The sequence below is a fragment of the Enhydra lutris genome, unplaced genomic scaffold (assembly GCF_002288905.1).
Source record: "Enhydra lutris kenyoni isolate GAN:26980312 unplaced genomic scaffold, ASM228890v2 scaffoldscaffold45, whole genome shotgun sequence".
Classification (NCBI taxonomy): domain Eukaryota; kingdom Metazoa; phylum Chordata; class Mammalia; order Carnivora; family Mustelidae; genus Enhydra; species Enhydra lutris.
The window spans coordinates 12,156,602-12,179,026 of record NW_019154129.1 but is presented as its reverse complement, the minus strand read 5'-3'; the positions used below and the strand labels follow the sequence as shown (position 1 = coordinate 12,179,026).

Below are 22,425 nucleotides of genomic sequence, written 5' to 3'. Positions count from 1 at the left end.
CACCCACCCCAGACGGGCTGAATGGTGCCCAGAAAACGAGGGCTGGCAATAAGGAGGCTCTTGAAAGAAGGTTTGCAGGGCTCCACAGGCACGGTTAGCACACTGCCAGATCTGGGGCTCGGGCACCGCAACAAGTCCTTACTAGAGGGACTGGGGTTGCAGTGTTCCTTGTGCTCACGGATAATTGTCTGGGGTGAAGACTGTTGTGCACTGGGGGATGTAGGATGGCAATCCTGGCCTTTACCATCCAGGTGCCAGGAGCGACCCCTGGTGGTGACAACCAAAACTGTCTGCAGACTTTGCCAAATGCCGGCTGGGGGCCAAGTCGCCCCCTTTGAGAACTGCCGAGGGAGGAAATCTGGGCTCCCCTTGCTTGAAGTATGTACTTGTCATCGAAGCCCCCTCGGGAGGCTCCGACCTGGCTTCCGAGCCTGTTGAAGCACCAGCCCCACCTGTGTCGCACTCCCAAAATTGCAGACTCCCAGGCCCTGCCCTCACCTCTCAGTGGCTCACAGCCAGTGGCTCACAGGCCCTGCCCAGAACCGGAGTTTTATTTACTTACTTTAAAAAGATTTCATTTATCTATTTATTTGAGAGAGAGAGTGAGACAGCATAAGCAGGGGGAGTGGCAGAGGGAGAGGGAGAAGCAGATTCCCCACTAAGCAGGGAGCCGGAGGAAGGGCTCAATCCTAGGACCCTGGGATCATGACCTGAGCCGAAGGCAGAGGCTTTAACCCACTGAGCCACCCAGGCGCCCCCACTCCCAACAAAATTAACAGTTCCCAAATAGCCATCCAACAGACTGTGTTGAACTTCCCCCAGGTTTTCCTAAAACAAAAAAAAATTTTTACAGCTTCGTTGAAATGTATTCATACATATATTCGTGTGCGTACCAGAATATTCATCCATTTAAAGGATATGGTTCGGTCGTCCTCTCTGGAGGGGCGGCCCCGACCGGTCTGTTTGACAGTCGGTATGATTCCTGATGCTTGGCGCGGAATAAAGCTTTGCTTGACCTTCGCTTTGTATCAGTCTCGCTCCTTTAATCACGGACCCATTATTGGGGTTCCCCAATTTTGGGGGGAACCCAACAAAACTAAAGAGTCTTTATTTATTGAAGTGTGTTTCTAGGGAATGTTATGCTTTCTGAGATTCGAGTGGAAATGATCCCATAAAGGTTATAGCGGGGAAGTGGGTGGGGATTTCTGTGAGGCCGTGTGCGGAGGTCTGAGGCTGGGTGAGGTACCCATGGGAGAGTCTGTTATACTATTCTCTCCACTTTTGTATGTTTGAAAACCTCAATTAAAAAAAGAAGTTCTCTAAGGTGTAATTCAATGCCTCACCAATAAATAAATAAATAAATAAATAAATAAATAAATAAATAAATAAATAAAAATAAAGGATATGGTTCTGGGTGCCTGGCTGACTCAGTCTGGAGAGCGTGTGACTCTTGATCTCAGGGTCATGAGTTCATGACCCACGTTGGGCATGGAGCCTACTTTAAAAAATTTAAAAAGTGACAGAGCCCCTGGGTGGCTCAGTGGGTTAAAGCCTCTGCCTTTGGCTCAGGTCATGATCCCAGGGTCCTGGGATCGAGCCCCACAGCATTGGGCTCTCTGCAGAGCAGGGAGCCCTCTTCCCCCTCTCTCTCTGCCTGCCTCTCTGCCCACTTGTGATCTCTGTCTATCAAATAAATAAAATCTTAAAAACATTTTTTTAAAGTGTATAGTTCAGGGATTTTAGCCTATTCACGGAGTTCTGTGAATATTACACTCAATTTTAAGACATTTTCAACAGCTCCCCCAAAACCCCTTAACTATTAGCTATCATTCTCCTTCCTGCTCCTCCTTGAGCCCCACTTTTGCACTTACCATGGTGTCTTCAGGGTTCATCCACGCTGTCCCGTGTATCAGTGCTCGATTCTCACCATTGCCAAATGTATTCCACGGGACGGATAGACTACTTTTGTTCACTAGTTGGCGAACATTTGGCTGTTTGCACCCATAGGCTGTTAGGAGTCGGGGCCCCTATGACCCATGGGGCACACAGTTTCCTGTGGACGTAGGTTTTCATTTCTCCTGGGCATGTACCTCGTGATGGAGTTGCTGAATCATAGGATCACTCTGTGTTTCAGGTTTGAGGAACTGCCAGGCTGTTTTCCAAAGCGACTGCACCATTTTGTGTTCTCACTCGCAGTGTCTTAGGGCTCCAATTTCTCCACCTCCTCACCAACACTTCTTAGTTTCTGCCTCTTGACTCTAGCCACCCTCGTGGGTAGGAAGTGTACCTTACTGTGGTTTTGATTTGCCTTTCCCTGGTGACTAATTGTGTTGAGTATCTTTTCATGCGGCTAGCAGCCATTCGCATCTCTCCTTTGGAGGAATGTCTGTTCAGATTATTAGCCCAGTTGTAATTGGGTTGCCATTCTGTTGTTGAGTTGTAATTCTCCATATATGGGGCGCCTGGGTGGCTCAGTCGGTTGAGTGTCTGGCTCTTGGATTTGGCTCAGTTCCTGATCTCAGGGTCCTGGAATCAAGCCTTGTGTGGGGCCCCATGCTCAGCGGGGAGTCCGCTTGAGGATTCTGTCTCCCTCTGGCCCTCCCCCTTCTCATACACATGTGCTCGCACATGTTCTCTCTCTCTAAAATAAGTAAATCTTTAAAAAAAGTTATTTATATATTCTGGATATATGATGCCATGTGTGTGATTTGTACATTTTTTAAAGATTGTATTTATTTGTCAGAGAGGGAAGGGGAGAGAGAGAGAGCACAGCAGGGGGAGTGGCAAGCAGAGGGAGAAGCAGGCTCCCTGCAGAGCAAGGAGCCTGTTGCAGGGACTCGATCCCAGGACCCAGGGATCATGACCTGAGCTGAAGGCAGACTCCTAATCACTTGAGCCACCCAGGCTCACTTTATTGATGGTGTCCTTTGATACGCAAAGTTTTAAATTTTGCTGAGATACAACATACACATCTCTTTCTTTTGTCACATGTTTTTGATGTGGTGTTGGCTTGTGCTTTTGGTGGCATATCTAAGAAACCACTGCCTGACCAAGGTCATGAAGATTTACAACTACATTCTCTCCTCCAATACAGGAGTAAATGGTTTCTGGTTTATCTGTTAGGTTTAGGTCTAGGAACCATTTTCACTTAGTTTCTGTATATGGTGTGAGGTAGGAGTCCAGCTTTACTCATGGGGATATCCAGCTGTTCAGTACCATTTGTTGAGGACAGCTCTTTCCCTTTTTTTTTTTTTTTAAAGATTTTATTTATTTGACAGAGAGAGATCACAAGTAGGCAGAGAGGCAGGCAGAGAGAGAGGAGGAAGCAGGCTCCCTGCAGAGCAGAGAGCCTGATGCGAGCTCTTTCCCTTTTGATTTGTTTTGGCACTCTTACTGAAAATCAATGAACTATGCATGGGAGTGTTTATTTCTGGACTCCCAATTCCCTTCCGTTGTTCTTTGTATCTTTCCTTATGTCGATACCACACTTTTTTTTTTTAAAGATTTTATTTATTTATTTGACAGATAGAGATCACAGGTAGGCAGCGAGGCAGGCAGAGAGAGAGAGAGGAGGAAGCGGGTTCCCCACTGAGCAGAGAGCCCGATGTGGGGCTCGATCCCAGGACCTTGGGATCATGACCTGAGCCGAAGGCAGAGGCTTTAACCCACTGAGCCACCCAGGCGCCCCCCACACTGTCTTGATTACCATAGCTTTGCAGAAAGTTTAGAAATTAGGAAGTGTGAGTCTTCCAGCTTTGTTTTTCTTTTTTCAGATTGTTTGGCTATTCTGAGTCTCTTATATTAACATACGGATTTTAGGATCAGGCTGTGAATTTCTATGAAAAAGAACACACTGGCGTCTTTATACGGATTCAGCTTAATCTGTACATCAGTTTGGGAAGTGAGTCTTCCAATCCAAGAAACACATAGCATAGGGTGCTATTTACGTATCAGTCAGATTTATTGGGATATAGTTCATAGACCATACAACTCACCCATTGAAGGAGTGGACAACTCAGTGTTTCTAGTCTGTTCACAGAATTGTACAACCATCACTACAGTCAATTTTAGAATATTTTCACCACTCCCAAAAGAAACCCTGTACCCTTTTTCACCATTCTGTTCACTCATTCCCCATTCCACCTCACCCCCAGCCCTAAGTAACCACTAATCTGCTTTCTGTCTCTATAGGTTTGTTTATTCTAGATGGTTCATATACATGGAGTCATGCAATTTTGTCTTTTGTGTTTGGATTATTATTTTTTTTTTTTTGAGAGAGAGAGTGCACGCACACATGAGCAGGACAGGGGAGGGCTGAGGGAAAAGGGGAGGGAGAAGCAGACTCCCCCAGAGCAGGGAGCCTGACTGTGGGCTCCATCCTAAGACCCTGGGATCATGACCTGAGCCAAAGGCAGACACTAACTAACTGAGCCACCCAGGCGCCCCTGTTTGGATTTTATTAGTATCATATTTGTGAGGTCGTCTTTCTGGAATCAGTACTTCCTTCCTTCTTATGGTTGAATATATCATGTTTTGTTTACCCATCTGCCAGTTGATTGACATTTGGATCATTCCCACTTTGGGCTATTATGAATAATGCTGCTATAAATATTCATATACAAGGTGGTGGACCCATGTCTTCATTTCTCCTGGATATATACCCAGGAGTAGACTTGCTGGGTCATTTGGTAACTCTGTGGTCAACCTTCTGAGGAACTGCTGCACTGTTTCCTAAAACGCCCACTCCGTTGTGCATTCCCACCATTTCTCCACATCCTCACCGACACTTTACTATCTGGCTTTTGATTCTAACCATCCTTGTGGTTATGAAGTGGTATTTCATTGTGGTTTCTGTTTCCCTGATAATAATGTTGAGCATCTTCTCATGTGCTTATTGGCCATTTGAATATTATTTTTGGAAGAATGCCTGTCAGACTTTTGCCCACTTTATTTGGGTTTTCTTATTTGTCGTTGGATTCAGTTTACTGGCATTTTGAGGATTTTTACATGTATATTCTAGGTTTCTTGTGATGTCTTGGTCTGATTTTATTACCAGGGTAATACTGGCCTCATAAAGTAAGTTTGGAATTCTTCTATTTTTTGGAAAAGGCCGTGAAGAATTAGTATTAATTCTCCATTAAATTTTTTTTAAAGATTTTATTTATTTATTTCACAGAGAGAGATCACAAGCAGGCAGAGAGGCAGGCAGAGAGAGACATAGAGGAGGAAGCAGGTTCTCCGCCGAGCAGAGAGCCCGATGTGGGACTTGATCCCAGGACCCTGAGATCATGACCTGAGCCGAAGGCAGAGGCCCAACCCACTGAGCCACCCAGGTGCCCCTCTCCATTAAATTTTTGATAGAAGGGGCACCTGGCTGGCTAAGTTGGTAGAACAGGTGACTCTTGATCTTGGGGCTGTAAGTTCGAGCCCCACATTGGATGTGGAGATTACTTAAAAACAAAATTTTAGGGGGCGCCTGGGTGGCTCAGTGGGTTAAGCCTCTGCCTTCGGCTCAGGTCATGATCTCAGGGTCCTGGGATCGATCCCCGCATCGGGCTCTCTGCTTAGCGGGGAACCTGCTTCCCCCCCTCTCTCTGCCTGCCTCTGCCTACTTGTGATCTGTGTCTGTCAAATAAATAAATAAAATCTTTAAAAAAAAAAATTTAAGGACACCTGGGTGGCTCAGTTGGTTAAGTGTCTGCCTTCTGCTCAGGTCATGATCCCAGAGTCCTGGGATTGAGCCCCACATCAAAATTCTTGCTTAGCAGGGAGCCTGCTTCTCCCTCTGCCTGATGCTCCCCCTGCTTGTACTTTTTCTCTTTTTCATGTGCTCTCTCTCTCTGGTAAATAAATAAATAAAATCTTTTAAAAATATAATTAAAATAAAGATAAATAAATGTGTGTTAGAAGTCATTGGGCCTGGGACTCTCTTTGTGGCATTTATTATTATTATTATTATTATTATTATTATTATTAGTGTTTCAGTGTCTTCACTTGACTTAGGTCTATTCAGGTTTTCTATTTCTAATTCTTGAGTCAGTTTTGGTGGCTTATGTCTTTCTAGGAATTTGTCCATTTCATCCAACTTAACTAATTTGTTGGCCCAGGGTTGTTCATAGCATTCCTTAATAAGTAGTTTTATTTCTGTAGGATCAGTAGTAATATTCTCTCCTGTATTTCTGATTCTTCTCTTTTTTTTTCTTGCTCAGTCTCACTAAAGATCTGCTAAGTTGGTTGATGTTTTCAAAGAACCAGCTTGTAGCTTCATTCATTTCCTCTCTTATTTTTCTGTTCTCTATTTCATTAGTTTCCATTTTACTCTTTATTGCTTTCATTTTTCTACATGCTTCAGGTTTAATTTGGTCTGCTTTTTCCCAGTATCTTAAGGTTAGCTTTACCTGCATCCTATAAGTTCTGGTATGTTATGTTTCCATTCTAATTCATCTCAAAGTGTTGTTTGTTTGTTTAATTTTGTTGATGATCTCTTCTTTGACCCATTGGTTATTCAGGAGAGTGCTGTTTAATTTCCATTTATTTGTGAATTTCCAATAGTTTTCTCTGTCACTGATTTTTTTCTTTAAATCCTTTGTGGTCAGAGTACAAATTTGCTATGATTTCAGTCCTTTTAAAATGTATTGGGACTTGTTTTAATGACTAGCATACTGTCTGTCCTATAGAATGTTTTCTGTATGCTTGAGGAGAATGTGTGTCTTGCCATTGTTTAATGGAGTGTTCTATAGGTGTCTGTTATGTCTACTTGGTTTATCATGTTGTGCAAATCTAGGGATGCCTGGGTGGCTCAGCCAATTAAGTGTCTGACTTTGGCTCGGGTCATGATCTCGGGGCCCTGGGATTGGGCCCTGCTTTGGGCTCTGTGATCAGCGGGGAGTCTGCTTCTGCCTCTCCCTCTGCTCCTCTCCCTGCTCATGGTCTCTTTCTTACTTTCTCTCTCTCTCAGATAAATAAAATCTTAAAAAAAAAAACAACAACATTGTTGTGCAAATCTATTTCCTTGTTGCTCTTTTATCTAGTTGTTTTATTCATTATTAAAAGTGGGGTATTGAAGTTTCCAACTATTCTTGCTGAATTGCCTATTTCTTCTTTCAGCTATGTCCATTTTTGCTTCATATATTTTGGGGCTATGTTGTTAGGTATATATATTTTTGTAATTATCATATCTTCCTGACACCTTGACTATCTTATCTTTATAAGTGTCCCCCTGTATCTCCTAGCTACAATTTTTGTCTCAGAGTCTATCTTATCCAATATTAGTATAGCCATGCCAGTTCATTGTTTTTAAGGATTTTATTTATTTATTTATTTGAGAGAGAAAGAGTGTGACAGAGAGAGCCTGAGCAGAAACAGTGAGGGAGAGAGAAGCAGAAGCAGACTCCCCGCTGAGCAGGGAGTCCCACTTGGGACCTGGGATGACGACCTGAGCCAAAGGCAGATGCTTAACCCACTGAGCCATCCAGGCACCCCTCCAGTTCCCTTTTGATTACTGCTTGCATGGTATATTTTTTACTGGCCTTTTGTTTTTGACCTATTCGTATCTTTGACCATACATTGTGTCTCTTGTAGACAACATGAGGTTGGATTGTGTTTTCTTATCCATTTTGCCAATGTCTGCCTTTTAACTCAGAGTTTAATCCATTTACATGTAATTAATTACTGGTAAGAAGGACTTTTGCTATCTTGCTGTTTGTTATTTTTGTTAGCTGAATGCCTAAACTATGCATTGGGCCCTTCATATACATCATCACATTTTTTTTTTCATCATCACATTTTTTAAAAGATTTTATTTGTTTGGGAGAGAGAGAGCACAAGCACGGGGAGCAGCAGGCAGAGGGAGAAGCAGGCTTCTTGCTGAGCAAGGAGCCCAGCACGGAATTCGAGCCCAGCACCCTGGGATCATGACCCAAGCCAAAAGCAGATGCTTAACTGACTGAGCCACCCAGGTGCCCCTCATCATGACATTTTTAAGACTCATTTTATGATTATGGAATCTAAAACCTGGGAAAATGCATTTATGATCCCAGTCAGGGGGGAAGCTGAGCCATGAGCCCTCAGCTCCATGAGTGGCTTCCTCACTGGTCCTCTGGCCTCCACCCTTCCCCTCCCAGGGCCAATCTACACATGCAGCCAGAGAGACCCTTTAGAAGTGTAACTCTGATCATAATTCCCTTGCTGATGTTCCAGTGACTCCCACTGAAAGTCCTAACATGCGTCTTAATGAGAGACTCCTGGTTAGTGAATGTGTTCAAATGCAGAGTTGTCTCCGCCCCACCCGGGTCACCTGAGTGAGAGCTCAGCGCTGTTGACTCCTGGTGTCATTTGCTGGCCTTTGAGCATGTTCCAGCCCAGGCCTTGGTAGAGCCAAGAGGACTTCTTGGATCATGACCAACAACAGACAGCTCCTGGACACGACATACCTTTTCCTCCAGCCACACCCAACTTCACATTTTCCCCTCTTCTTCCCCTTTAGTCCATGAAGACTCTGCAGGATTTGCTTACTGACATTTGTGCACTCAAGGGCACCACTGAAACTCTCAGAGAGGATCTGGACACACTGAAGGACATGGTTGACAAGGTAGACCCTCTCCAGCATCCTCTGTGCTGGCCATGCTGCTTGGACCTCAGGTGGTTGGGGTGACAGTACACATCTAGGGAGCCTGTTTTTTGTCAAAGGACACAGCTATGAGAGCAGGAGAAGGGGTTTGACATGGCCCAGCCAGTTGGCCCATCCCACTAAACTCTCCATGGCTTCCACCCTTCTGTGTTAGGACATCATTTGTAGATAACAGAAACCTGGTTCATCCTGGCTCAGGCAGAAGAGAATTTAGTGTCTCATTTTCTTTTTCTTTTTTTTTTTTCTTTTCTTTAAAAACTTTATTTATTTATTTGACAGAAAGAGGGATCACAAGTAGGCAGAGAAGCAGGCAGAGAGAGAGGGGGAAGCAGGCTTTCTGCTGAGCAGAGAGCCGGATGTGGGGCTCGATCCCAGGACCCTGGATCATGACCTGAGCCGAAGGCAGAGGCTTTAACCCACTGAGCCACCCAGGCGCCCCTAGTGTCTCATTTTCTAAAAAGTCCATGGTTACCTTCAGGTACCACCAAATCTAGGTGCTCCATCAACATCTCTCTGTCAGTGATGTTTTCCTGTGGGTTGGCTTCATTCTCAGTTAGGTATTCCCGAAGACTCCAGGCTGGCCATTCACCAACATAGCAGAAAGAGAACAGCTTTTCCTATTCTGTAAAGTTCCGTTCACCCTGAAAAGTAGAATAAACCTAGCACAGGCATACAGTCTATCTCCCTTGGGAGTCACAAGGACATCAGCTCAGGTATATACTCACTCCTTACCATGATGTAGAAGGATGCAGAGTCCCTGAAGCATGAGTCATTGGTGAGTCAGAGCTGGGCTCAGAGGCCAATACTGACAGGATGGAATTGCAGCTAAGATTTTACAACTTGCCCCCAGATAGCATGGTTTAATGTATTAGCCCAAATTCACAGGTCAGTGTACACGTTTGATTGTCATGGCAACTGTGAGAACTTGGTCTGGGTTGCTTCCTCTGAGAAGAAAGGGCATCACAAAACACTAAAAAAACCCCTACACAAAACCAAAAAAAAAAAAAACAAAACCACCCCAAACAAACCAAAACACTAAAACGGTTCCTTCAACAAATCTGTTGGAGGGAAAAATGCCTCCTCAGCCTGCTCTTGGAGATTCTTAATGTACATTTTTTTGCCCACTAAAGGCTGAGAAGTCCTGTAGTATAGAAGCCCACTAAATACTTTTTAAGGCCAGCATTTTCCAAACTTACTTCCCCAGGAAACCCTCTTCCACCCCTTTCTCACTCACTAGGAAACACTTGCTTTGGGATCTGTTCTTCCTTCTCCAACTCCGTCACCTAGAGCTTAGTCCTTGTCTTTGAGCTGTGGGGGAAGCAGGGCCGGGACCAGAACCTCCACCCCTGGCCCATGGACTTGGCTTATTTGACAGATGCAGCCAGAAGTAATGGATTCTTTGCTTGAAGATCTGAAAGGACAGAACAGGAGGATGAGTGCGCTACAGCGGGAAGTGGTGAGAGCCTCCACTTCCCTTCCCAGTCCCCTGACCTCTATCCCCGGGGTGCTGGGGACAGGGAAGAATAAGGAAGAGGACACAATCTAGAAGGCACATGTGGACAAAGGAGCCACCCGAGGGCATCACCCCTCATTCTCAACCTCCCCTTCTGCCCCCCAGGTTGCTCTCCAGAGCAAAATCCTCACCATCCCCAAAGCTGACGACGTGGTACTCTGGAGCAGCCTCCACGAGGCCATGTTTGGCCCCGTGAGTGGAGGAGGAAAAGGGGGGCTGCAGCGGAGGGCTGGGGAAGGCAGGGTGACCACTGAGCTGGCCTGGAGCAGCCCTGGCTAGCCTTGCCCCCTCTCCTGCAGGGAACGTCTACAGGACGAGCTGGTCCAACACAGATTGAGGATTCAGACCTGTGGCAGTTGGTGGGGCAGCTCCCAGAGATAGGTCATCCTAAGACCGAGCACCTTGAAGCTGTCGGTCCTGTCCAGATCTCAGAGGCCATCCAGAGCCCCATGTTACTGGAGACCGGCTGGCATTATGAGACCCCAGGGCAGCTACAGGAGGAGGAATCTGCCCAAGACGTTCTGCTCGCCGAGGCCCAGGGGCCAGGGCAGCCTACAGGGCTTGAGCCCGGGGCTGTGCCCACACCGGGACCACAGCCTGAGGCCATGCCTGCTCTGGGGCCTGTGCTGACATCCGGTCTGGCACCTGGGTTCCCATTCCTACCTGGGTCTCCGTTCATAGCTGGCCCTGGCCCTGGCCCTTGGCCTGCCCTCAGACCTGGGACTGGCCCTGGACTTGGGGTTGCCCCCGAGCCTGGGACTGCCCCCAGGCTTGCATCCGTCCCAGGGCTTCAGCCCCCACCACGAGAACGCTGGCCTCCTCCCAGAGGCTTGTCCAGGGCTGGCACGTGGCCCTTCTGGGGCTCAGACTTCTTGCAGCCCGCACAGTCCCAGGTCTTCAGGGCCCCACCGCCAGCCAGGGAGTTTGGCTCAGCGTGGCCCCCTCCACTGCAGTCACAGTCTACACAAGCAGACGTGCACCTGCTCCCAGCCGTCTCAGAAGCTGAGGAAGACTATGTATCTGAGGATGTGCCAGCCCCTCCCGCCAGGGCCCCCAGGATTGGGGCCCCTAGGGCTGGGACCCCCAAAGAAGCGCCCGACAAGGCACCCAGCAAGGCTCCCCAGTCTGCCCTTCAGCACCTGAGGACCACCGCGGCCCTTGCGGCTGCCGCCGCGTCCTCCTACGCAGCTGCTGCCACCTCAGCAGCCCGGAGAGCCGAGGTTGTCGCCAAGGCTGTCAGGGATGCCCCTGCCACCAAATTGGCCACCATAGCAACGGCCATGGCTGCATCTGGGCCCTTAGGGACCTTCGCAGACATCCTGGGTGCGGGCTCTTCCCGTGGGGCCTCAGCTTTAACGGAGGACACAGAGGTGGAGGACGACCTCTCTTCTGTGTACACTGTGGCCAGCCTCCCTCCTGAAAGGACCCTGTCCCAGGTCATGCTGGCTGCCCAAAAGGCCGTGACCCCCGAAGACAAGAAGACGGCCGTCAGGTACTCCATGGGCTGTATAGCCCAGATGCCCGTTAGACACGACTTCCTGAAGGAGGAGTTTGCCCAGCTGTCATCCGCCCTTCAACAGCGCTTGAATTACCTAGGTAGGTCCGGTGTGCTCCAGGCCCTCCCTCCCTGCAGACTTCCAGAAGTCCCTCGTCTCCTTTGTTTCGCTCCCCCAATGAAAGCTGTATTAACCATTAGCCATTCATTCCTTTGGCTTCAGCATTTGCCTCTTACTAGTGTCTCCTTTCACCACGAATGTACCATGAGGTCTTTCTTCTCACATTGGAGAGGGGTGGTTAGGGTCTAGCGTTGGCTGTGAAGAAGGAAAATCACACATCACGATGACTCTGGAAAACTCCCTTCCCACAGCCTGTACAGCACAGCCTAACATGTTTCGATAAGTCTGGATCTGGCCGATGACCCACTGAACAGACCAAAGATGATGTGGTCTGAGTGGGGTTAGGAGCTTCTGCTGGGCAAACAGATGTGCCCTTAAAGACCACGGATGCTCTGGGGTGGCAGTAGAAACGGTAGATTTACGCTCCCATTTCATGCCCGTGATGGGCAAAGTGCTTGCTGAGGGGAGTGGAGGCCAGAATAGCTTTGTCCAGTCATTTTCAACCTTGTGTCTCCCCACTCCATCGTCAGCATGTGGGGGTGGGGCAGGGCGGGCTGCACCCCACCCCTGGAGCGTCTGACTTGGTTGGCTGGGCAGAGCCCAAGAATTGCATTTCTCACTCATTCCAGCAGTTGCTGCTGCTGCTGCTGGCCCAGGGGACCCACTCTGAAGCCATTGCTATTTGAATCGTTGTCTTTTTTTTTTTTTTTTTGCACCTTGCCAAGCGCCATAGTTGGATTAAGTCAAATCTGTAGGTGGCGTTACCTCTAATTGGCGGTGCTGTTCCACAGATCTTGAAAAGAAGACATCAATCTTCAACCAGCTAAACTAGGTCGCTCTCAGTGAGTACTGGTGTGCAGCTGAGAATATGGTAGTAGTAGATTGAAATTTAGAAGGTAAAGCCGTAGGAGCCCAAATTCTCCCTCTGACCAGCTGCCATTGTGGTTCAGAAGACTCAAGATCGTTGGTAAACGTATTTTGGCTTGGATTTCTCCTACCTTCCTCAGTGTATCCATTACCTTTTAACCTTTTCTGGAACTTTATATACGGTACTTTTTTTTTTTTAAGTTCCCTCTTTCTTTGTTAAATCATCCTTTCTGTCTCTTGATGAGATAATGCCCGTCATATATTCTCATAAATAAGGTGTTTTGTAGTTCTGCTTAGGACCTTGTTTTTGAATCAGTGTCTATTCCCAACACAGGGCTCAAACTCACAATCCCGAGATCAAGAGTCATATACTTTACCGCCTGAGCCAGCCAGGCACCCCAGCTCAGGGCCCTTGCTGGGAGGGGAGTAAGTTCCAGAGAGGCCTCCCTAAGCTTGTGCCGTCTAATATGATAACCGGGAGGCACACGTGGCTGTCAGGCCCACGACATGGGGCGAGGCCCAGCACAGACGTGCTCTGAGTGTGAAACACACGTCAGATATGGAAAGCTTGGTATATGTGCTGCCGAAGCGAGCACAGATATGGAAAGCTTGGGGTGAAAACAAGAACATAAACTATCTCACTTTTTTTTAATCCCATATTGAAAGGGAACTATTTTGAATATATTGGGTTAAAGAAAATATCAAAATTAATTTTGCCTGCTCCTTTTAAAATTTTTTTCAAAGATTTATTTATTTTAGAGAGAGAGAGAGAGAGAGAGAGAGCACACAAGTTGGGGGAGGGGCAGAGGGAGAGGGAGAGAGAGACTCGGACTCCTGGCTGAGCACAGAGCTCGACGCGGGGCTCAATCTCACGATCTTGAGATCATGACCTAAGCCAAAATCAAGAGTCAGGTGCTTAAGTGACAGAGGCAGCCAGGCACCCCTCCTTTTTTTTTTTAATTTGTTTAAGGAATGTGGCTACTAGAAAACTTTGAATGACCGCAGAGACCCCCAGGCTCACAGTCTCTTGCTTTTGGACAACGCTACCTCCGACAACTCCTTTGAGAAGCAGGTGGAACTCTAGATGAAGCCTCTTTCCCCATCCTTGCCCCTGACAGCCACCCCCTCCTTCACTTTCAGCTAATTTGGGAGCCTCTGCCAAGCTTGGGTCGACAGTGGACGTGCTGCAGGAAAAGATCGGGAGCCTCCAGAGATCCAGGATGAAGGTGTGTGTGCCCCAGGCAGAAAGAGCTTCCCGGATGGGACGGCAGCTTGAGGCAGGCTGATGGCAGAGTCCCTGACCCAGGACAGTGTTGGTCTGTCCTGTAGCTGAAAGGCACCCTGGGAGAGTAGGTGGGACCAAAGAGGGAGACCTGATGGGTGCAGAGGTCCCAGTGGGTTGTGCCTGGGTGGCTCCCCTGGTGGGAGCTTTAGGGGGACACCGAGGTGGCAGGTCCAAGAGACACACTGGCCTGGTACACTGTCGATGCCCCTCCCCAGCCATGGTGACCTTAGGGGCAGAGGCCCTTTGTGTCCATGTCTCCCCCTCTTAGGAAGAGGAACTCGAGAGAATTTGGGGCCACCAGATAGAGAAGATAAAACATCACCACATCGTGCTGGACAGGGCAGTGGAGAAACTCCAGATTCGCTTGGATGACTTAAAGGTCTGGGGTTCGGGCGGGCAGCTGCGGGGGAGTCCTCCGAATGTTTGGACATTCGGGCCCTCCCCGAAGGTTTCACCGACCCACTGAAGGTGGGGACACCAGGGACTGCGCACTGGTATTTTAGTCTCTGAATTACACTTCAGCGGAAGCAAACACATCCCACCACGCCCACCTCCACCTCCACCTATAAACCAGAGAGCCCAAGCAATGTCTTGTTACAGACTGCTGGGTCACCCGCTCCCAGAAGGGTGCCCGGCGTGGAGCAAATGCTCAAAATGTGCTGAAAGAATCAGAGAATGAACAAGAGGATTTCTTGCATCAACCGTTAGGCTTGTAATGTTTCCCCTAACCCAGCTCATTTGAGAATTCTCAGCACGGGGACGAGGAGTGGGGGAGGGGCAGGGTATCTTTCTGGAATGGCAGATTTGCCAACACCACAATTTCGTGGACAGACACAGAGCGCCTTGCTGGGGCTCACCTGGCCCAACACCCCCTCCTCTGGGCCTGGAGGGTTTGACTCAGCTGGCCGGACATCCCTGGCCTGATGGTCCTCAGGACCCGTCCATTCTGAGCCTTGTCTCAGAGGTGTCCCCAACCTTTGGAGGAGGACTCTGAATCATTCGCAGCAGGAGGAGATGACCTTCCCTCAGAGAGTAAGACACGAAAGCCCACACAGAACCACTGGAGATGGCTTCCATGGGGGCTTCTGATTCCAAGTCAGAGGCTATTGGTGGGATACGTTAGGATGTAGGAGGCACAAGAGGAAGGCCTGTCTTCCCCTCGCGAGACCATGATGCATAGGAATCAGGCTGGGACACACGCAGGGCGACTTGGAGGGGAAAGAACTCCTGAAGGGGGAGCCCCTTCCTAGCCTGAGCAAGGGTGCCGGGTGTGGGCAGAGGGGCCGCTGGCTTGGTGAATGCCGAGACTGGGAACTCCCTGTCTCCTGCCAGCTCCAGGCCCTCACTGCCACCGCCCTGCAGAGAAGCTGGGCTGCTGTTCCCGTCCGGCGTTCCGTTCGGGGGCCCTCCCAATGGAGACCAGAGCCAGTGCCTGGGGCACGTGTCGTGTGTGCCCAGCACTCTGTCCCCGTCCTGCGCCGCAGCAGGGACCAGCTCACCGTCTGCCTCCAAGTAGCTGTCGCTTGTTGAGGGGAACTGCAGAGGACGAGGCCCGACCAAACAGTGCCAGACAGAACAAGTCAGCCTTTGTGCTTCCTGCCTCTGTGCCGACAGGAATCCGTCGCTTCTCAAAGTTAACTCTGGAAGGACCTGGAGCAGGGTTCTGTATACGACACACACTTCGTTAAATATTCCCTAAATGAATATAGGCGATAAGAAATCAGCAGCCTTGGGGAGCCTGTCCTAGAGAAACGAGGGAGGCCAGAGAAATGCTGCGGTTCTCTTGCAACATCTGGAGCTGTGAAGAAACGCGGCAGCCTCTGCTTTCCCTGGATGCCCGCAAGAAACGTCGGGAACAGAGCAGGTGGCACGAGAAACCCTCTTATTCATTCACCGAGTCATTCAGCCAGTGCTACACGCCTCCACTTTGCACCAGGCGCTCGGCTGGCGGCTGGCAGCAAGACAGTCACCATCCAGGCCCTTCGGGGTGGCGGGGGGTGGGGCAGTGGTGTATTTGTTTATTTTTAACCAGAGTGTAATTTATACACCGTAAAATGCCCAAGTCGTAAGTCTAAGTAAGGGCTGGGTCCACATCTGCCTGTTTGTGTAGCCACGCCCTCACCATCCAGTCGAAATGGAAACGTTTCTGTCCTTGGCGTGCTTCTCTCAGAGAGTTTCCCACCGAGAACCCAGCCAGAAAATCAGTGCAGGCAGAACTCTTTCTTCCGGACCTTCCGGAAAACGTGATTTGCGTTTTGCACTGGGACAGGGGTCTTCCCCTAAGCCCGAGGCTGCATTCCAAGACCCCTCCTGGAGCAAGCAGTGACCTTTGGAGTTTGGGCTTGGTGCGGGAGGGCACGGATAAGGTGGCCCGTGGCTACGGAGTGCTGACTCTGCCATAATTAGCCAGAAGATGCCACTTCTTGTCTCTCCAGGCTCTGGGAGAGGCGTGGGATTAGTGCCCCAGGAAAGAGCAGGAAACAGATCCAGGCCTTCTAGAAGCCAGCCAGGCTCACGTGGCTGGGAGGCGGCCGGCTGTTGGGGTTCAGGGCACTGGCTGTGGTTTAGATAGGCCTGGCTTTGTGCCGCCACTGTCAGTGCTGCCACTGGATGTGTTTGTTTCCTGTGGCTCCCATAAGAAATGATCATAAACTGCATTCCTTAAAACACGAGGGACCCGGACCATCACAGTTCTAGAGGCTAAAAGCCCGAAATCAAAGTGTTGGCTGGGCCTTGCTTGACCGAAGGCTCCAGGGGAGGAGTCTTGTCTCTTCCAGTTTCTGGTGGCTCCAGGCATTTCCTGGCTTGTGGCCACCTCCCTCCAATCTCTGCTTCCCTCTTCCCTCGGCTGTCTGTCTTCACATCGCCGCCTTTTAAGGACACCAGTCAATAGATTTAGGGCCTGTCCTGACCTAGTATGACCTCATCTTAACTAGTACATCTGCAAAGACCCCATTTTTTAATAAGGCCACGTTCACAGGTTCTGGGCAGGTATGAATTTTGGGGAAGACATTAATCAACCCAGTACACAGGTAACCCCAGCAGTAGAAGTTAGAAGATCTCAGCTAATCACTCTTCTTTGTTAGGTTTTTTTTTTTTAAGATTTTATTTATTTATTTGACAGACAGAGATCACAAGTAGGCAGAGAGGCAGGCAGAGAGAGAGGGGGAAGCTGGCTCCCCGCTGAGCAGAGAGCCCGATGCGGGGCTCAATCCCAGGACCCTGGGATCATGACCTGAGCCGAAGGCAGAGGCTTTAAACCACTGAGCCACCCAGGTGCCCCTGTTTTTAGGTATTAACTAGAAAGAGCCAAGTGGAGATGTAAATATTAATGTTGGGCCTGATGATTCCAAAAGGTCAGGGGTCCCCGCTGTTGTGGGGTTGGAGGAAGCAACCTGACTTGAGGCCAAAACAGGGCCTTCTTTCCATACCTCCACTTCCCATTCTAGACCTTGGGACCCATCTTCTGGATGTGATGGAACTTGGCATTTATTAGACTTAGGTTCAACTTCAGATAACATAACCTCCCCCCAAAATAACTGGCTTAAACCAGGTGTAAGTTTATTTCCCATTCCCATTCAAGAAACTTGGTCCAGAGGTGGTGTAGAACTCCATGGTGCATGACTCCCATTCCTAAGCTCACCTCAAGGTACAAGATGGCTGCTGGTGCTCCAGTCATTATCTCTACATTCAAGCCAGCAGCAAAGAGGGCATACTTCATTAAATAGTTATTTTTCCTACCTACTTCCTACCCACTTTGATTTACACCCCAGCGGGTCATACTGAGCTATAAAGGGGTGTGTGAAATGAATTCTTGATTCTGGGCTGCCAGGTACCAGCTGAAAGTTTGGGGACTCTGTTCCTGAGGGTGAGAGGGAAACCAGATACAAAGCGAGAAGCAGAAGCCTATTTCTAGCTTTGGAGGAAACATGACCTCACCTTCTGGGGACATGGCTCAGGAGGTGTGAGGCTCTGAGACTCTTCCCAAGCAGGTTAGCTGCTGCTACTGTCACAGGGAGGGTGCAGTACGTAGAGAGCACGCAGAGTTAATGGACAGAGCTGGTTCCTCATGGAGTGGGGGATGGGATATAAGAGTTTTCCTCTGACACTGGGGCACAGCCTGTGTGGCATATGAGTGTTTGGTTGACAAATAGACTCAGGTCTCACCAGACCCCATTACAGATACGAGCTGAACTTGCCTTAGACTTCCAGGGAACCAAAGTGTTAGCACTGATTTACATTCTCCTTCCTCAAGTCTGCCTTCATGTGCAGCCAAGTTCCTATGATGCCACCTCCAAGGGGACACCTGGTCCCAAGGCTCATGTTCCTTCCCTTCTGATCTGGGCACCTGGAGTCCACACCTGGTGTGCCCACCCTACCTGCTAGCCACCTGGCCCTATTGTCCCTTCCTAGCACATGGTAAGGGCAGCCATGGGAGGAAGATGTCATCCAAAGGCCTCCAGGGATGGCAAACATGCCCTTTGCTTCTGTTCTTAGGTTGTCCATGCTCAAATTAAAAACCTCGAAATGCATAAGGTGGACAAAAGTATAATGGAGCAGGAGTTGAAAGAGGTGAGTGGGGGCGCCTGGGTGCCTCAGCCAGTCGAGCATCTGCCTTTGGCTCCGGTCATGATCCCAGGGTCCTGGGATCGAGCCCCACATCAGGCTTCCCACTCACTGGGGAGTCTGCTTCTCCCTCTGCCCCCCACCCCGTCATGCTTGAGTTCATGCTTGTGCTCATGCATGCTCTCTCTCTCTCTCTCTCTCTGAAAGGAATAAAATATTTAAAAAGGAAGAAAGAGATGAGTGAGCAGAGTTTCCTCCCTCCTTCTGCCTGTCCATCCTGAGCCCAGGTCTCCCACCCAGGGGAATGGAGTCATGCAGTCAATACAAAACCTGGCAGAGAACCTCCCACAGTTTCCTTTCATCTTTCTCATTTAGAAGGGCTGGGGAAGCTTCTCCAAAGTTGTCCAATCAACTTCTATTTTCAGTGACTCAGGATTAATGACAATTTATTATGTGAACTTAAAAATCATGCACCAGCTTCTCCATACACAGGAAGACCTTGGCTTAGACCTGACAGTCATGTTTGAGCCAATTAGACCCCAAGTTTGAATTTAAGCCAAGGCCGGGCATTCAGGATCCTGGACTAAAAAACACAGACCAGAGCAGTCTGATCCCCCAGCTTCCTCCTGCTCCTGCCACAGCATCCCTGGCTCCCTGAGTTCCCTGTGTCTCTAGAAAGCTGACAGGAGCACCCTGGCAGGCAAGGCAAGCCGAGCCGACCTGGAGACAGTGGTGACAGAGCTGAATGAGATGATTCAGGGAATGCTCTTCAGGGTCGTGACCCATGAGGATGACTGGAAGAAAGATGTGGAGAAGCTGACCAAGGACCTGAGCACCAAGGTGAGTACCCTGTAGCAGCCATCATCTGCTGCGTAACAAGTAAACCTGAAATGTGACACCTTGAAACGACAAGTCCTCATAGTTTCTGAGGGACAGGAATTGGGGAGCAGCTTAGCTGAGGGACTCAGATTTCCCATATGGCTGTGGTCAAGATGATATCTGGGACTCCAATCCTCTGAAGAGCCATTTCCAAGATGGCAGCCTCCTCTGGCCGTCAGCAAGACGCCTCACTTCCTTGCCACTCAAACTTCTCAAGTCTGTTTGAGCACCATCACAACATGGCAGCCGACTTCCCCAGAGCAAGTGGCCCAGGAGAGCCCAACAGAAGCTGCACGCACTGTCTTCCATGACTTAGCCACACCGCATCATTTCCATAGCGTCCTATGGTTCCACAGGCCAGCCCTACTCCATGTGAGAGTGAATGTTCATGGCAGCATTACTCTTAACAGCCAAAAAATGGAAGCAGTCCCAAAGTCCATGAACAGATCGATGGATAAGTAAATTGTGGTCTATCCATCCAATGGAATGTCATTCAACCATAAGAAGAAATGAAACTCCGATTCATGCTGCCCCTTGGGTATGACCCTTGCAGACGTGATGCTGAGTAACAGAAGCCAGACACTGAAGGCCATAGATGGTGCGATTCCATTTGTACGAAATGTCCAGAACAGGCAAATCCAAGACAAGAACTGGATTAGTGGGTGCCTACCCTGGGGGTTTGGAGCTCACTTTGCAACTCTAACAGCATGTATTAGGTGGATGAACCTTGTCCTAAGCTTTGTCATTTTCCCTTTCGTTGACCCCCTCACTGTTTCAGCTTAATGTTGTTATACTCTCTGTAACTTTGCGGCAGGTCATTTTCTGGAGTGAAGCGGGGTGTGAATTAGTTGACTAACCGCTCTTCTCTTCCCTTTGGCTATTTGCAGCTGGTCCACAGTGATTTGAATGGTCTGAAGAAAGACATGGATGAGATCTGGAAAGTACTCAGGAAGCTCCTGATTGAAGGCCTCCGATTTGACCCTGATAGCGCTGCCGGCTTTAGGAAGTGAGCCCCTCCTGGGTAGGGGTGCAGCTCCCAGGGGTGGGGGAGACCCTCTCTCCAGAGAGAAAACCAGAGGGGAATCCTAGCAGATTCTGGGAGGGAGGATTCCAGACGTGTGTGGACCCAGGGAGAAGGGGTGGGGCTTCCCAGCTTGGGGGAGAGGGTGAAGGTGGGATGGGGCTAAGGGTTCCCAGGGTCTCTGGCCTTGGCTGTCCAGGGGCTGCAGGGACACATCTGCTCCAAAGCCCTCTTGCTACAAATGAAACCAAGGCTCAGGGAGGGTAGGGGCCATGCAAGGCCTCATAGGGAGCCTGGGGATCACCGTCTAGAGCCCTGTTGCCATGTCCCCCACCCCATCCAGATAAGAGTCCCAGGTGGAGGGGGATTCAGTGTTGAGGAGGGAAGGGTCTCCTGTCCTCAGATGACCCCTCATCTCTCCCAATATCTCTTGTGAAGGGTAGCTTTCCAGAAGGCCCCTCATTTTAAAGACCTCCATTGTGTTTGCAGCAGGAAGCTAAACTATACACCTTGTGCCGCCACCTATGTCCCCCGTAGCAGGGGGCAGCGGAGTGAAGTTGAGCTGAGCAAGGCCAGATCAGAGGGGGAGTAGGGTGTGGAGGGAAGTCCTGACCCTGAGGCACAGACAGACCTGCCCCCACCGTGCAGCAGCTGATGGCTGGCTGTCTTGCAGGAAACTGTTTGAGCGGGTGAAATGCATCTCCTGCGACCGGCCGGTGGAGCTGATGACGGGCCCGTGAGTACCGCCGCCAGGGGGCGCCCACGCCCACCTTCTCTGGGTTCCTCACATACGCTCCAGCGTAGGTTCTAGGTCCGTCACTTACCTGTTCGTCCGCCGGTATACATCATTCCGTACCCTTCCTTTCATTTGCTCCCCGTCCCGGGCAGGGGCACGGGCATCCCCTCCTTCGCCAGCCCTGCCTGGCACCCGCTATGTCCCAGTGTCAAGGTCGACTCCAAAAGCAAAAGGATAGAAGGAAACCGGGGAAAGATGAACTCTGTGGGACTTCCTTGCAGGGTGTATTTTGAGCTTAATACTTTTTACTTAGGTGAAATTCGCGTGCACACACCATCTTAAAGGGAGCGGTTCAGTGTTGTCTGGTGCACATTCACGATGATATGCAACAATCACTTCTAATTCCAAAGCATTTTCATCTCCCTGCAAGGAAATCCCAGACTCATGAGCAGCCCCCACGCCATTGCCTCCTCCCCTCGGCCCCTGACAACCACTGACTTTCTGTTCCTATGGATTTGCCTGTTCTGGACACTCCGCACAAAATAAGTCATTCCGCCTATGAGCCGGTTCTGGCCTCTCTGAGCATCGTGTTTTCAAGTTTCATCCACATTGCGGCAGGTGTCAGGGCCTCACTCCATCTTTACGGCTGAATCACACCACGTTGTGGGAGCCGCTCACATTTTGTTTACCCGCTTACGCGCTGATGGACGTTTGGGTTGATTCATCTTTTGGCTGTTGTGATCAGTGCTGCTATGAACGTGCGTGTACGTAGAGTGGCTCAAACACCTGCTTCCAGGTATTTTGGGTATAAACCTGGAGGTGGTGGAAGAGCTCATGTGGTCCTTCAACGGTTAACTCTTCGCAGAACCACCCAACAACACTCCCACAGGGTTGTTGTGGGTTTTTGTTTTTGTTTTTTTTTAAGATTTTATTTATTTAGGGGCGCCTGCGTGGCTCAGTGGGTTAAAGCCTCTATCTTCAGCTCAAGTCATGATCTCGAGGTCCTGGGATCGAGCCCGGCTCGGTTCTCTGCTCGGCAGGGAGCCTGCTTCCCCCTCTCTCTCTGCCTGCCTCTCTGCCTACTTGTGATCTCTGTCAAATAAATAAGTTAAATCTTTGGGGAAAAAAAAGATTTTATTTATTTATTTGACAGAGAGAAATCACAAGTAGGCAGAGAGGCAGGCAGAGAGAGAGGGAAACAGGCTCCCAGCTGAGCAGAGAGCCCCATGCAGGGCTCAATCCCAGGACCTTGCAGGGCTCCATTCCAGGACCCTGGGATCATGACCTGAGCCAAAGGCAGATGCTTAACGACT

At 49.5% G+C, this 22,425-nt stretch overlaps 1 protein-coding gene across 1 annotated transcript in view; it reads left to right on the top strand.

The window, feature by feature from the left end:
• Window positions 1-22,425, top strand: part of LOC111156274 (chromosome unknown C16orf96 homolog) — a 37,340-nt gene that overhangs the window by 7,186 nt on the left and 7,729 nt on the right. The window contains exons 2-11 of the mRNA XM_022517042.1: window positions 8,486-8,590; window positions 10,005-10,085; window positions 10,248-10,334; window positions 10,442-11,738; window positions 13,766-13,851; window positions 14,179-14,289; window positions 18,408-18,482; window positions 19,152-19,316; window positions 20,243-20,361; window positions 21,050-21,112. Of these exons, the coding sequence (XP_022372750.1) occupies window positions 8,486-8,590; window positions 10,005-10,085; window positions 10,248-10,334; window positions 10,442-11,738; window positions 13,766-13,851; window positions 14,179-14,289; window positions 18,408-18,482; window positions 19,152-19,316; window positions 20,243-20,361; window positions 21,050-21,112 (2,189 nt within the window). The remainder of the gene's footprint in view (window positions 1-8,485; window positions 8,591-10,004; window positions 10,086-10,247; window positions 10,335-10,441; window positions 11,739-13,765; window positions 13,852-14,178; window positions 14,290-18,407; window positions 18,483-19,151; window positions 19,317-20,242; window positions 20,362-21,049; window positions 21,113-22,425) is intronic.